The 15,410-nt window shown below is 41.5% G+C and overlaps 1 protein-coding gene across 1 annotated transcript in view; it reads left to right on the top strand.

Annotated features, from left to right (window-relative positions):
* The window catches only part of LOC110323141 (zinc finger protein 420-like), a 30,551-nt gene extending 28,303 nt beyond the window's left edge, over nucleotides 1-2,248 (top strand). Inside the window, exon 6 of the mRNA XM_021200261.1 lies at nucleotides 2,154-2,248. Within this exon, the coding sequence (XP_021055920.1) occupies nucleotides 2,154-2,176 (23 nt within the window). The 3' untranslated portion in view covers nucleotides 2,177-2,248. The remainder of the gene's footprint in view (nucleotides 1-2,153) is intronic.
* Nucleotides 2,249-15,410: the final 13,162 nt, after the last annotated feature.

Raw genomic sequence — 15,410 nt, forward strand, 5'->3', positions numbered from 1 at the left:
TCTCTCTCTCTCTCTCTCTCTCTCTCTCTCTCTCTCTCTCTCTCTCCTCACCTTATGCTCTGGTAGTCGACTGATCCACCACCCCACTCCTGAGACCCTAGAGTCTGTGGATAAAGGACACACAGACAGCTTTAGTTTTTTAGAACTTGCAGGCTATGCACAGTTGCTGGGCACAGAATCACCTGCCTGGAAAGCCATGCCTTTATCAATTATTATCTCCTTTTCTCCTCCTGCCCTAAACTTAGTGGCTTGTATCAGCTAGCCCCTGCCAACATCCTTGACCCCCTGCCCATAGTGGAGGCTGCAGGCCCTAGCTGCTGAGTCCTTACATGATTGTAGTATCTTCCTTCCTCCCATGTATGGCATAAAAGCCCTCTCTCTTTCTCTTTGTCTCCTCTTCCTTTTGGGACTTAGAAGTCCCAACTATACCTTCTGCCCAGCAATTGGCTCTTGGCCTTCTTATTGACAAATCAAGAACCAATTAGGGAAATAAAAAACTTAATATTTCTTGCCAATATCCACTAGACAATTTCTTTTCTTAGATTTCTCTTCCTTATTGTAGTCCTTTGGATAAACCCTCCAGACACAGGCATGCCAGGCAGATGCTCTACCATGAGCTCTCCCTAGACAATATTTTGATGACTTATTATCATCACCAGACCTTTGTTGATGAAACTAACCTACTAAAGGCCATACCTATTGTTAAATGTATGTGCTTTGTGGATAGTACTTTATTTTCTTGAATGGTTTCAGCAAGCATAACCAAATAGACTATGTAAGTTTGTCTAAAAATTCAGCAATTGAAGGTTGAGTAAAAATCACAAGTATACTTTATATCTATAATTCCCAGGACACACAGATAATATAAACTTCATGAGAGTAAGAATAATTCAGAGAGAGCACCAGATACATTCTTTGCTTGTGACCTTTACCAACTAAGTTGTACCTTCTAAAGTCTAAAATATTTCTACAAATAGTGTCATATTTTCAAGATCAAACACTCAGAACATAAACATTTGGTGGGCATTCCATGTAGCTCACAGCTACCTAAAAAACAACCTAGTGTTTTTTTTTTTTAAAGCTGCAGGTACATGAGTGGGAGTGAGGAGGCTCAGGCATCTCCCCTGTATCCCACCGCAGATTAAGAGTAAGGCCAGCTCTCGTACCCCCAGGGCAGGCTTTCCTCCAGCACAGGGACAGCTGTATTGTATTACCCAGGCTAGGTGCCTGGCCAATGAGTGCTGAGGCCATCTCTGAGCAGCCCTTGGACTTAGCATGACCCCAGCCCATAACACAGACCAAGAACATCCACATGGACATATTACCTATGGTAGTGATGTGGGCCACAGGCATCAACACAGACCATTGTTGCTGCATGGCAGTGGAACCCAGACATGACCCTTAGGGACCCTGTGGGCTGGAACTTCACTATGGCCTCAGATGGCAGGGTAGGCTACCCACATAAGGCTGTTCCTCCCCACTCTTGATCTCTGCTTCCATCTTTTCATGGTGCTCAACCCTTTTCTGCTTCTCTTTCTCTTCCGTCTCTCTACCACATACTTGCACGATGTAGTAGCTCCTACTGCCGGAAGGGCTTTGGGTGTCTTCTCTTACGAACAGCAACTGCAGCACTGGGGAGAGCTGGCCATGTACCTCATCTGGGCAGCATAGTAGAGCTGGGCCTGGTGCAGGTCATGAGAGCTGTCCCTTCTGGCTATAGCATTGGCTGAGCTGAGCAAAGCAGTTCTGGAGAGCTTGTCCTAGTGGTGTGGATGTGTAAGAGCTGACATTCTGACCAACTCAGCTACTTCCTAGGCCCAGGTCCAGGGCTTTGGTTTGGCCTACCCCACCCTCTTCCCCATCTATGAATTGTTGAAGGATGTGAAAGGGCTGGTCCTGCAGATTCAAAGCTTGAGGATATCCATGTCACAGGGAAATAGCAGGATATCCAAGAGGAGTCCCAGTGAGGATCCAGTATTGATACTGCAGGAGAGTCCAGAGGCCTTAAACCAGAGCAATGACTCGATTCAATGAACATTTGCAAGTAAAGATGTGTAGACAAAAGGGTATTCTCTGTGAGTCAGTGGAGATTTCATGGCAATATATTTTTTTCCGCTTACTTGTTTGTTTGGATTGTTTGCTTTATTTTGCAGGGGCAAATGCAAGGGCCTCCTGAAGATGGATATCAAGGGGCAGGAGATGCATGGGACTGGGGAGTATGATGTGAAATTCATAAAGACTCAATAAAAAATTTTTTAAATATGTTTAGGGGCATTTCAGAAATTATTGGGAATTTTCCTTTTATTCCAAGACAGAGTTCATTTAATAATTTGTTTATACCATACATTTCTTCATATCATCAACCCAGTAAATAGCTATCTGTCCATCTATCCAATTATTTTGAATCAAGGTCTCACTGTGGAGCCCTGGCTGGCCTTGAGCTCACTATGTAGACCAGGTGACCTTGAACTCATACAGATCTGCCTGCTACTGCCTCCTGAGTGCTGGGATTAAAGCCATATGACGTGCTCTTTTTCTTTTTCTTTGTTTTTGAAACAAGATGTCACTCAAATTCAGGCTGCCCTGTAACTCTGTGTAGCCCAAGCCTCTCTGAGTCATAGAAATCATCCTGTCTCAGTCTCTTGGTGCTGGATTGGCAATTGTGAAACCAAATGCCCAGCTAAAAGGTTCTTGTTAGGTTTTGTTGTATTTTTAATCTCTCTCTCTCTCTCTCTCTCTCTCTCTCTCTCTCTCTCTCTCTCTCTGTGTGTGTGTGTGTGTGTGTGTGTGAGAGAGAGAGAGAGGGGGGGGCGCTGGTGGGGAGAGGATTTTAAATGTCCCTGGAGACTAGAAGATTTGGATCTCTCTCATTGTGAGTAGCATGAACTGAAAACCAGATATGTTAGATAGAAGGGGTTACAGGTTTGGAACAAAGGAAGTTGAAACACAGTGTTCTTCATATGAGAGCTTTATAGCATCACACTACAGGCAACATGATGGGGTCCTGGAAGGGCGAAAAGCCTTCAGTTCTAAACAGCAAAAGAGTTTATATCTTCAGGTTTTTAAGAGAATGGTACATTCCACATGCAGCTTGTAATTCAAAACTGTCTTGGGTCTCAGCATCAGGGATATGGGGCTTGCTGCAGCTGCAAGGTGGAAGAAAAACTTCAAATCTGTAGTGCAATCTTCAAATATGTGTTGCATTTACTTTTGATAACAACATTAGGAAGATCCGGTGTGGAAACTAAGGTCTTCTCAATAAATGTTACTAGAATACACAAACATCCACACACACAAAAAAAAAACAGTTGAACACAGACTTTACATTATCCACAAAACTCAGAGTGGATCCTAAACCTAAATATGAACTGCAAAATGCAGAGGTTATGCAAGAGAACCTGGAGAAAGTAGGGGCTGAATAACAGTCATGGTTCACAACTCCAAGGCAACTGGACCTGGTAGAAAACCTCTCTACTAAGCTTCAAGTTCATTCTAGCCAACTCTTCTAAATGCAAGATATATGTGCATACTCTAAACAGAGATGTCACCTACAGGGGAGCTTATCCAGGTAAGGCAGAGCTGCACAGCTGCAGCTCTTGAGGTGAAGCTGTCCAGTGGCCACTGGCTGGGGCCCGTATGTGGCTACCAAGACAATACAGAGATGGTATCATATGTCTGGTTTCTGACTTAGTCCTGGCCCAACCCTGGGGGAGGATCTACACTGGCTAGCTCTAGCAATTCAGCTACCTTGCTCCTTTCTGTCTGAGTTAGTGGCTTGCTTCCATGACCAGCTTCTGATGATCTCTTCTGAATGCTCCCCACAGGCCTTTAGCAACAGCATTCAAAGCACAGCCCCTAGTGCCCTGCCTCACTCTCAGAGACAAAGCCACACCTTGGCAGCTGGGATGAGCCTGCCTCCCACCATTTCCTGGAGTTCGTGATTGGATGGCATGGCTGCATATCCTGATTGGCTATAGAAATCGTAGTGACTAGAGCAGCATCCTTAGGGAGGAAAATGGAGCAGAAATTGTGGGTTAGCATGACTGGCAGGACAGGCTCAAACCTGGCCCAGTTATAGGTAGATTTGCAGGTTAGCACAATGTTTTCCTGCTACCCAGAGCTCAGGCAATTTTCCATTCAGTAGGTACTTTCTGTTTATTCCTCCTTGATAATGAGCAATGCCATGACACAAAGTCCAAAGAAATGAGATCCCTTGCTTCACCACTGGAAAGGAGGCCAGCACATGCTAGCTTTCCTTTGAACCTCACAAGATTTCCAGGGATTAGGAAATCATGCCAAGAACCGTTCACACCTTATCTCTCAGGCTACATCATTTCATCCACCAAACAACCCAGCAACAACAAAACCATCAAGTGGAGCCATAAGCTTGCAATCACAGCATTCAGAGGGAAGAGACAGGAAACCCACGAGCCCATCCTGGGCGACGTGTTTTTGTTTTTGTCTTTAAACAAACAAACAAACAAACAAAACCACACACATTTGTAACACAAAACAAACTCTAAGCAACTGTACACAGAAAAGCAACCAAACCTATGCTAAAAAAACAAAAATTTACTAATGTATGGAATAAAGTGTAGTTTAGAAAAAAGACGAGATACCCCTGCCTGCTGGCCCATGTTGGGCACAGCCAGCAAGTGAACAATGTCTTCAAGTCCACAGCTCTGCCTGCCTTCCAGAGGAGACTTGCCAGGTCCCAGGAACATGTAGGTTAGACCCCTCCCACCAATCCCCTGCCTGCTGGGTCTACCTGAGGCATGCCTGGAAGAGGCGAGCAGCATGCTCTTCTCTGATCTCTGCCGTCAGACACATGGTTCTGCGAGCCTTCCTGAGGGTACTTCTGGTCTACCTAGCCAACCCCAGGAGAGACCCAGATGACTAAGGGCCAGCTTGAGAACAGTCAACAGGACAGGGCAGTATCCCAACCCAGAGCCCAGCTATCCTACTACAGTAATCCCAGGATAGCCTGACCGCCTAAGCAGAAGAGGATGGCCTTGAATCCAGTCTTATAGAGATGATAGGGGCCTTTAAAGAAGAAATGAATAAATCCCTGAAATACAGAAAAATACAGACAGGTGAAGATAATATAGAAAATGGTTCAACACCTAAAAATGGAAATAGGAGCAATAAAGAAAACACAAATGGAATTCTAGAGAAGGAAAATCTAAGGAAGAAAACAGGAACGACAAACACAAACATCACCAAAAAAATTATAAGAGATGGAAGGGAGAATCTCTGATGTAGAAGACACAATAGAAGATATTGATACATTGGTCAAAGAAAATGTTAAAAATAAGAAATTCCTGACATAAAACATCCAAAATCTGAAAGATTATCAAAGCACCAAACCTAAGAACAATAGGAATAGAAGAAGATTCCCAGCTCCAAGCCCCAGAAAATATAAAACAAAATCATAAAAGAAAATTTCCCAGCTGGGTGTGGTGGTGCATGCCTTTAATCCCAGCACTCAGGAGAAAGAGGCAGGCAGATTTCTGAGTTCGAGGCCAGCCTGGTCTACAAAGTGAGTTCCATGACAGTCAGGGCTATACAGAGAAACCCTGTCTCGAAAAAAAAAAAAAAAATACCTAAGCTAAAGAAAGAGATGCTTATAAACATATAAGAAACTGACAGAACACCAAATACACTGGACAAGAAAACCATTCTGCCACATAATAATACAAACACTAAGTTTATAGAACATAGGAAAAATATTAAAAACTGTAAGGCTGCTTGTGGACGTTGTACATCGTGGTGCGCACTAGGCTCCGCACCACGATGTACAACGTCCACAAGCAGAGGAAAAATCTACCAAGATGATATCTCAATCCTGAACATCTATGCCCCAAACACAAGGGCACCCATATTTATAAAGGAAACATTGCTAAATCATAAATAGCACAATAAACTGCCCCCCATTAATAGTGGGAGGCTTCAAAACACCACACTGTCACTAATTGACCGGTCATGAGACAAAAACTAAATAGAGAAATAATGAAATCTGATGTCATGAATCAAATGTACCTAACAGACATCTGCTTGTGGACGTTGTACATCGTGGTGCGCACTAGGCTCCGCACCACGATGTACAACGTCCACAAGCAGTGGTGGCTGATTATGGGATGGACCCCTGGGTGGGGCAGTTTCTGGATGGTCCATCCTTTCGTCTCAGCTCCAAACTTTGTCTCTGTAACTCCTTCCATGAGAGTTTTGTTCCCAATTCTAAGAAGGGGCAAGTGTCCACATTTTGGTCTTCGTTCTTCTTGAGTTTCATGTGTTTTACAAATTGTATCTTGGGTATTCTTACATTTCTGGGCTAATATCCACTTATCAGTGAGTGCATATCATGTGAGTTCTTTTGTGATTGGGTTACCTCACTCAGGATGATACCCTCTAGATCCATCCATTTGCCGAGGAATTGCATAAACTCATTGTTTTTAATAGCTGAGTAGTATTCCATTGTGTAAATGTACCACATTTTCTGTATCCATTCCTCTGTTGAGGGACATCTCGGTTCTCTTCAGCTTCTGGCTATTATAAATAAAGACTGCTATGAACATAGCCCAGCAAAACTTTTAATCACCATAAATGGAGAAAACAAGACACTCCATTACAAAACCAAGCTTGAACAATATCTATCTACAAATCCAACCCTATAGAAGGTATTAAGAGGAAAACTATAACCAAAGGAGGTTAACTACACCCAAAACAATACAAGAAATAATTCCACACCAGAAAAGCAGAAAGAATCACACACACACACACACACACACACACACACAAATACAATCAACATCAAAATATATAATTAATATACATTAATAATAATAATAATAATAATAACCACTAGTTATTAATATCTATCAGCATTAATGGATTCAATTCCCCAATAAAAAGCCACAGGCTAACACAATGGATGTGAAAATAGCATCCATTATTCTGATGCATACAAGAAACACACACATGAACTATAAGGATAGACATTAACTCCGAATAAACGTTTTCCAAGCAAACATCCCAAAAGCAAGCTGGAGTAGACATTCAAATACTGTATAAAATAGACTTTCAACAAAAATTAAGAGACAGGGAAGGACACTTTATACTCATCAAAGGAAAAATCTACCAAGATGATATCTCAATCCTGAACATCTATGCCCCAAACACAAGGGCACCCATATTTATAAAGGAAACATTGCTAAATCATAAATAGCACAATAAACTGCCCCCCATTAATAGTGGGAGGCTTCAAAACACCACACTGTCACTAATTGACCGGTCATGAGACAAAAACTAAATAGAGAAATAATGAAATCTGATGTCATGAATCAAATGTACCTAACAGACATCTACAGAGTATTTCACCCAAACACAAAAGAATATACCTTGATCTCAGCACCTCATGCATGCTTCTCTAAAACTGGTCTTATAGCAAGCCTCAACAGATACAAGAAAATTAAAATAACGCCTTGTATCTTATCAGACAACCATGGATTAAAGCTAGAATTCAACAACAGCAGAAATACAATAAAGCCTTCCCATTCATGGGAATTGAACAACTCTATAATCAATGATTTCTGGATCAGGGAAGAAATAAAGAAATTAAAGACTTTCTAGAATTCAATGAAAATAAAGCATGACATACTCAAATTTGTAGAACACAATGAAAGCAGAACTGAGAAGAAAGTTCATAGCACTAAGTATCCCTATAAAGAAATTAGAAAGTTCTCATATCAGCTATTTAAAAGTGCACCTGAAAGCTCTAGGAAAAAAAAGACAAGCATACAGAAGAGTATGAGGCAGGAAAAATATCAAAATGGGGACTGAAATCAATCAATTAGGATCAAAGAAAACAATACAAAGAGTCAGTGAAACCAAGTGTGGTTCTTTGAGAATATTAACAAGATATGCAAACCCTTAGCTAAACTAACCAACAGTCAGAGAGACAAGAATCCAAAAAAACAAAAATAGAAACTAAAAAGGGAGACATAACATACACTAAGGAAATTCAAAGAATCACTAAGTCTTACTTCAAAAGCCTGTACATCACAAAATTGGAGAATCTTAATGAAATGGATGGTTTTCTAGACAGGTATCACCATAGTTAAATAAAGATCAGGCAAACTATTTAAGCAGCACTATAACCCCTAATGAAATAGAATCAGTCATTAAATGTCTCCCAACACCCACCCTACCCCCCAAAAAATCCCAGGGCGAGATGGTTTTATTGCTGAATTCTTCCAGAATTTCAAAGAACTTCTATTCCACAAAAAAGAAATAGAACGCTGCCAAAGTCATTCTATGAAGTCACAGTCACACTGGTCCTTAAGCCACACAGAGAGTCAACAGAATTTCAGACCAGTTTCTCTTATGAACACTGATGCAAAAATACTCAATAAAATACTTGCAAACTTAATCCAAGAACACATCAAAGACATAATCCACCATGATCAAGTAGGCTTCATCCCTGGGATGCAGGGACGATTCAATATATAAAACCTTATCAATTTAATCTACCTTATGAACAAAATGAACCAAGAAATAAATCACATCATCATTTCATTAGATGCTGAAAAACCCTTTGACAAAATCTAACACTTTTTCATGTTAAAAGTCATATGTAACTTTAGTTTTTTTCAAAACCTATTTTTAATGATTGTTTTTAAATGCTTTAACCTCCCTTGTAGCTCAACCTACCAGAGGTAATAGAAAAGAAAGGATACAGTGGAAGTGGACCTGTTTAGAAAGGTTCTTTGGAGCAACTCCCATCTGTGCTGTCTGGAAATCAGCAGTTCAATTCACAGGTTAGCAGTCAGCAGCAGCTCACAAACACTTCACAGATAAACCAGCAGTTCAGTTCTATAGAGTCAGCTTAGCAACAGCAGTGACACAACCTAGCAGGGAGAGCCAGGCCTCAGTCTTTGCTCAAATCAGCAGGAGTGACCAACAGAACTCTGCATCTCTCGGGGAAGCGAAGATCAGCGCAGACAACCTTGCATAGCTAGCTGTATCAGCAAGGCAAGCTCTGTCTCTGTCACTCCATGGAGTCCTATTTATACCCTGCAAACATCACACCTCCTCCACGTGTCTTGCCTCAGCATCTGCATCTGTCTCAGCTGACATTACTCTACCAAATCAGCCTGAGTCCTCTAAGTGACACGAAACTAAAGCACACCACCAGAACTTTTTTGATGCATTTCTCTCTATGGAGTCCCGAAAAATGCAGCCCAACTACGCAAGGCAGACCAATACATGCATGTTTTTGGCAAAGAATCCTTCATCACATGTCCTGTCATGTGCTTGCCTTAGCAGAACATCCTCCTGTGTCTGCTTCAGCATGATATGTTTGCCCTAGCAAAATATCATCCAACATAACTGACGCTCCAAAGAACCCTTAACGTTCCCACTTCAGTCCTGCAGAGATCGGGGTTGCAAGGCACACACCTCAACATAATAAAAGCAATGTGCAGCATGCAAACAACCGACACCAAATTAAATGGAGAGAAACTTGAAGCAATTCCACTACCATCAAAAACAAGAGAAGGCTGCCCACGCTCTCCCTATCTATTCAATGTAGTACATGAAGTCCTAGCTAGAGAAAAAAAACAAAAAACAAAACAAAACAAAACAAAACAAAAAACTAAAGACGTTTAAGGGGATAAAAATTAGAATATATATATATATATATATATATATATATATATATATATATATATCTCCACAAAACTTCTACCAGAGAACTCTTACAGCTCACAAACACTTTGAGCAAAGTGGCTGGGTAGAAAATTAACTAAAAAAAAAAAAAAAAGTAACCCTTCTTTATTCAAATGATAAACAGACTGAGAAAGAAATTAGGAAACAACACCTTTTACAATGCCCAAGAATAATGTAAAATAGCTTGGTGTAATTCTAACCAACCAAGCAAAAGACCTATATGACAAAAACTTCAATTCTCTAAAGAAAGAAATTGAGGAAGATATAAAAGGATGGAAAGATCTCTCATTATCATGGATCAGTAGGATTAACAGTGAAAATGGCCATCTTACCAAAAGCAGTATACACATTCAATGCAATTTCCATCAGATTCCCAACACAATTCTTTACAGACCTTGAAGGAGTAATTCTCAACTTCATATAGAAAAACAAACAAACAGGATAGGGAAAACAATTTTGAACAATAAAAGAATTTCTGGAGGAATCGCCGTCCCTGACCTCAAGCTGTATTACAGAGCAATAGTGATAAAAACTGCATGGGATGAACAGGTTGATCAATGGAATCCAATTGAAGATGCTGAAATAAACCCACACACCTATGGACACTTGATCTTTGATAAAGAAGGCAAAACCATAAAATGAAAGAGAGCATCTTCAGCAAATGGTACTGGTCTAACAGGATACCTTCATATAGAAGAATTCAAATAGATCTATATCTATCACCCTGCACAAAACTGGAGTCCAGGTGGATCAAAGACCTCAGCATAATACCAGATATGCTAAATCTGATAGAAGAGAAAGTAGGGAATAACCTTGAGCTCATTGGAACAGGAGATGGCTTCCTAAGCAGAACATGAGCAGCACAGACACTAGGTTAACAATAAATAAATGGAACTTCTTGAAACCGAAAAGATTCTGTCAGGGAAAGAACACCATCAAACAAACAAACAAAAGCAGGCTACAGAATGGAAAAAGATCTTTACCAACACTACATCTGACAGAGGGCTGATAGCCAAAATATATAAAGAACTCAAGAAACCAAATAACCCAATTTAAAAAGGAGACACAGAGCTTAATAGAGAATTCTCCACAGAGCTGTCTCTAATGTGTGAGAAGCACTTAAAGAAATGCTCAGGGGGCTGGTGAGATGGCTCAGTGGGTAAGAGCACCCGACTGCTCTTCCAAAGGTCCAGAGTTCAAATCCCAGCAACCACATGGTGGCTCATAACCATCTGTAACAAGATCTGACACCCTCTTCTGGAGTGTCTGAAGACAGCTACAGTGTACTTACATATAATAAATAAATAAATATTTTTTTTTTAAAAAGAAATGCTCAGTATCCTTAGTCATCAAGGAAACACAAATAAAAATGACTGTAACATTTCATCTTACACCCCTCAGAATGGCTAAGATCAAAAACTCGCATAACAGCACATACCTGCAAGGTTGTGGAACAAGGGGAACACTGCTCCATTTCTTGTGTGAGTGCGAACTTGTACAACCCTTTGGAAATCAATTTGACAGTTTCTTAGAAAATTGGGAATAGTTCTAACTTAAGAACCAGCTATGCCACTCCTGGGCATATACCCAAAAGATGGTTTCACCATATGAAAAAACACTTGCTCAACTATGTTCATAGAAGCTTTATTCATTATAGCCAGAACTGGAAGCAACCCACATGTCTCTCAGCTGAACAATGGATAAAGAAAATGTGGTTCATTTACATAATGGAATACTACTCAGCTAGGAAAAACAAGTGCATCATGAAATTTGCAGGCAAGTGAATGAAACTAGAAAATTGTGAGTGAGGTAACCCTGACCCCAAAGGACATGCATGGTATGTACTCACTTATATGTGGATAATGTACAGGATATCCACAGACCCAAAGAAGCTATGTAACAAGAGGGCTCACGGAAGGATTCTTTTTTTGTTGTTTGTTTTGCTTTGTTTTGTTTTTTTAAGATTTACTTACTTTATTTATATGACCACATTGTTGCTCTCAGATACACCAGAAGAGGGCATTGGATTCCCTTACAGATGGTTGTGAGCCACCATGTGGTTGCTGGGAATTGAACTCAGGACTTCTAGAAGAACTCTAAATCACTGAGCTATCTCTCCATCCCTGCAAGGGAGGATTCTTGACTCTCATTCAGAATGCGAAAATAGGCCAGGATCCATAAAGTAATATTTAAACAGGTGAAAACAAACGAGGGAAAACGATAATGAGAATTGTTGCCAGGAGTTTCATTTGGAGTGTATACAAGTGCCACATGGTTTTCTTGTTGTTATTTGTTATTTGAGATAGGATCTCCCATTGCATAATCCTAACTGTCCTGAACACACTGTAGACCAGGCCACGCTGGTCTCAAACACACAGAGATCCACCTGCCTCTTCCTCCAGAGTGCTGGGATTAAAAGTGTGTGCCATAATGCCCAGCTGTCTGCCAGCTGTTTGTTTATTGGGGGGGGGGTCTCTTCATGTTCCCAAGGCTGGCCTCTGACTTCTGGGTACAAGTGATCCCCCTGCCTCACTCTCAGGTAGTTAGCTGAAACTCAGTATAGTCGTGTATCAGCATGCACCTTCAACTTTTCTAGTGCTTGTCTCCGCCGTTGTGGGAGATTTAGATAAAGTCTTGGTATGCAAGCCTTAGTGATCAATACACAGTCCATCGTTCAGGCTGGCTTCCAATCTTCTCTACTCCAGAAATACAGGCATGAAGCACTATGCCTGGCATATGGAGTTTCTGTTTTCATATTTTTATTTAAATTATATACTGGAGTATCTATGTGTGGAACTGAGGCAGAAATATGCCCCCTTTCCTATCCCAGTGAGAATCCACTCCTGACACCCAGGAAAAATGAGAGAAAAAGGCTCTTTAATGATAGTCTGGCTCTGACGAATGCAGGAGGGGCTGGGTGGGAATAGAAGATCTTGTTAACTTACATACACATTAGGCTTATGAATTCTACAGATGCTGTCATCCTTAAATCTCTTTCAAATTCCGTTTCCAGGTAACAGTGACCAATTTAAACAGAGATAGGAGACGGCAAGTCTGGCCGCTTGTGCGTATTAGAGATTTACACAGCAAAAATATTCCCAGAATGCCCAGGTTCATCTTGACTCCCTGGCAGAATTATGCTTTTCTCCTGATAAACATAGGAGACTTACTGGTACCTTTGAGCCCAGGCTGTCTCCTTCAGCTGCCCCCTTAAGTTGCCTCTTGGAGCTGTGTTCTTTGATAGAGCATGATCCCAATAGCTGGTTATAAATCAAGGCTTCTTCCTTTTGTTAGAGGAATGGAGCCTATCTGGAGAGAAGTCATGTTGAACAAACATTAGCATAAACATTCTCAGCAGCACTAAACTTCAATCACGGTACACATTTTTTTTCTGAGAGTTTCTAAGAAGCCTGGTTAGTACATGTACTGTCTTCCTCCTGTAGACAGAGCATTGCCTGAATTCTATTATGTGTAATTCAGCATATTCTAACCAAGTTTATTCATAAATCCTTTATAGTATCAATTTATTTAAGTTCTCCCTGTATCAGTACAAGCATGTGACTGCAGTGTCCCCCGAAGCCAGAAGAGAGTGTTGAATCCCTTGGAGCTGGAGTCACAGGTAGTCGTGAACTGCCAGACAGAGACTGGAAACTCAACTCCAACCTCTGCAACAGTAGTACACAGTTTTAACTGTGGACCTATGATGAGTCTGTGGTGGTTCAGAGATTCACCAATCTGAGCACAAGTATATTTATACAAAGAAGAGGTTTTTATGCAGCTACTGATGCCAAAGATCTAGTACTCAAGATCCCCAAATGTAGCCCTTAGCCACATGAGACGGTCAGGAGTTTATAAAGGAAACAAAAAGAGCATAAAGTTGCATTCAACAACACTCTCCTCTTCTGATATCCTACAGCTGTATGTGTGTGTGTGTGTGTGGGGGGGTATCTCCAGCAAAATGAGCTTTGTTTACAGAAGCAGAAACAGTGGTTAACCTTGGGACCACCTTGCATAAGCAACAACTTTGTTAAAGTTGTGCAAGACCAGAAATTGCCTAAACAGCCTTTAACATTTGGAAGTTCAATTTTGCTTTGTAGTTAAACTTTTAAACGTAAAGCTAGCAATTAACATACCTAAAGTTTGCCACTAAAAGCCATCTCCCTTACAACCTTAAGAGTTTTTTCTTTTTAAAGTAAAGCATTTTACATTTGACACCAGCAGGTGTGTGTGTGTGTGTGTGTGTGTGTGTATTCTAATTTGAATATGACAGAAAAGGAAAAAAATCTGAGAGTTTTTACATATTAACCAAGAAACTCTCATCCTCTGCTGCCTGGTTTTTGTTAAGGCTGATATTATTTCCACTTATGAATAAGAAACATTTGTATATCAACATTAGCTGATATAATCGAATGTAGAAGGTTACTTTCGAATATTCAATTAATTGTGGAAAAGCTTCTGCCTTAAAATGCCCATTAGCAAAAACTGGTCAGTCTTTCCATGAGGCTGAGGTAGGTAGCATCCTACAACCTCTGGCTTTTGTGTGTAATGCAGGCAGGTACACTCCCCTGCTCCTCTAGCCCTCCACACAGGAGGCCAAAGCTTGGAGCCCTGCCCAATCAAAAGCACTGTTAAAAGAGCATCCAATCAGATTCCCTGACAGACCGGGCGCTGGCTTTATTCAGAACTAAGGTACTCTTTACTTCTCCCACTTATCCCACCCACCCCAACCCGCTTTGGGATCTGCCAGGCGCTTCTCCATCTCAGTATCTGCGATTCTCTGCTTCTTTCTGTCGTCAGTGCCGATCACTGCTGAGGGAAGCTCCGTAATTAGGACCCTGGTGTCCAGGAACCGGAAATGGTGAGCGCATGGCGTCCTGACCTGGACTCAGTGTTGGCACACCGCACCTTCCTGTCTGGCCCCTCCGGATGGTCCCGTCCAGCCCGACACTGGTGTCCTGCCATGGCTGATAGGTTTTCGGGCACCTGGACCAGGGGGGCCAGAAAGCGCAGTCGTCGCTGCATCTAGGCCAGTGCGTTCCCGGAGTCGCGCTGTGTTTCCTGCTGGGTTCTGAGTGCGCCTCTGGGTTTGTGTGTCTGTTTCCATGTCTTTGTGGTTTTTGAACCAGACTCTCCAAATCTAGGTGTAGGAGCGCCGGCCAGCACTATGGCTTTGCTGTCGCGGACTTGTCTTTAGTTCCCACTTAAGGAAATGCTTCCTGAGGAGAAGATAGTGGCTGATTGAATCTCTGCTCCTTCACTTACTCGCCATACTTGGGGAGGTGGGTCCAGGGCTAGCTGGACCTAGGCATGTGAACGGACTCTGTTTTACCTCTGCTGTCACTTCATCTTTGTTTAATTTAAAATTTTTATTTTAAAGTGATGTTTTTATTTTACATGTATATTTTACCTACATGTATGCTTGTCCACCTCATGAGTACCAAGTGGCCTTGGAAGCCAGAAGAGGACATAAGAGCCACTGTACTAGAGTCACAGTTGTAGCCACCATGTGGATGCTGTGAATTGAACCTGGTCCCCTGCACCAGCAGACAGTACTTTTGGTTGTTGAGTTCCAACCCTGTTCAATTATTTTTATGACATGACCAATATATCACATTATAAAATAGCCGTACTGGTTTTATATTCTCCCGCTTTAAAAATTATACACTCAAGGCCAGCCTGGTCTA

The sequence above is a fragment of the Mus pahari genome, chromosome 1, assembly GCF_900095145.1.
Source record: "Mus pahari chromosome 1, PAHARI_EIJ_v1.1, whole genome shotgun sequence".
Classification (NCBI taxonomy): Eukaryota; Metazoa; Chordata; class Mammalia; order Rodentia; family Muridae; genus Mus; species Mus pahari.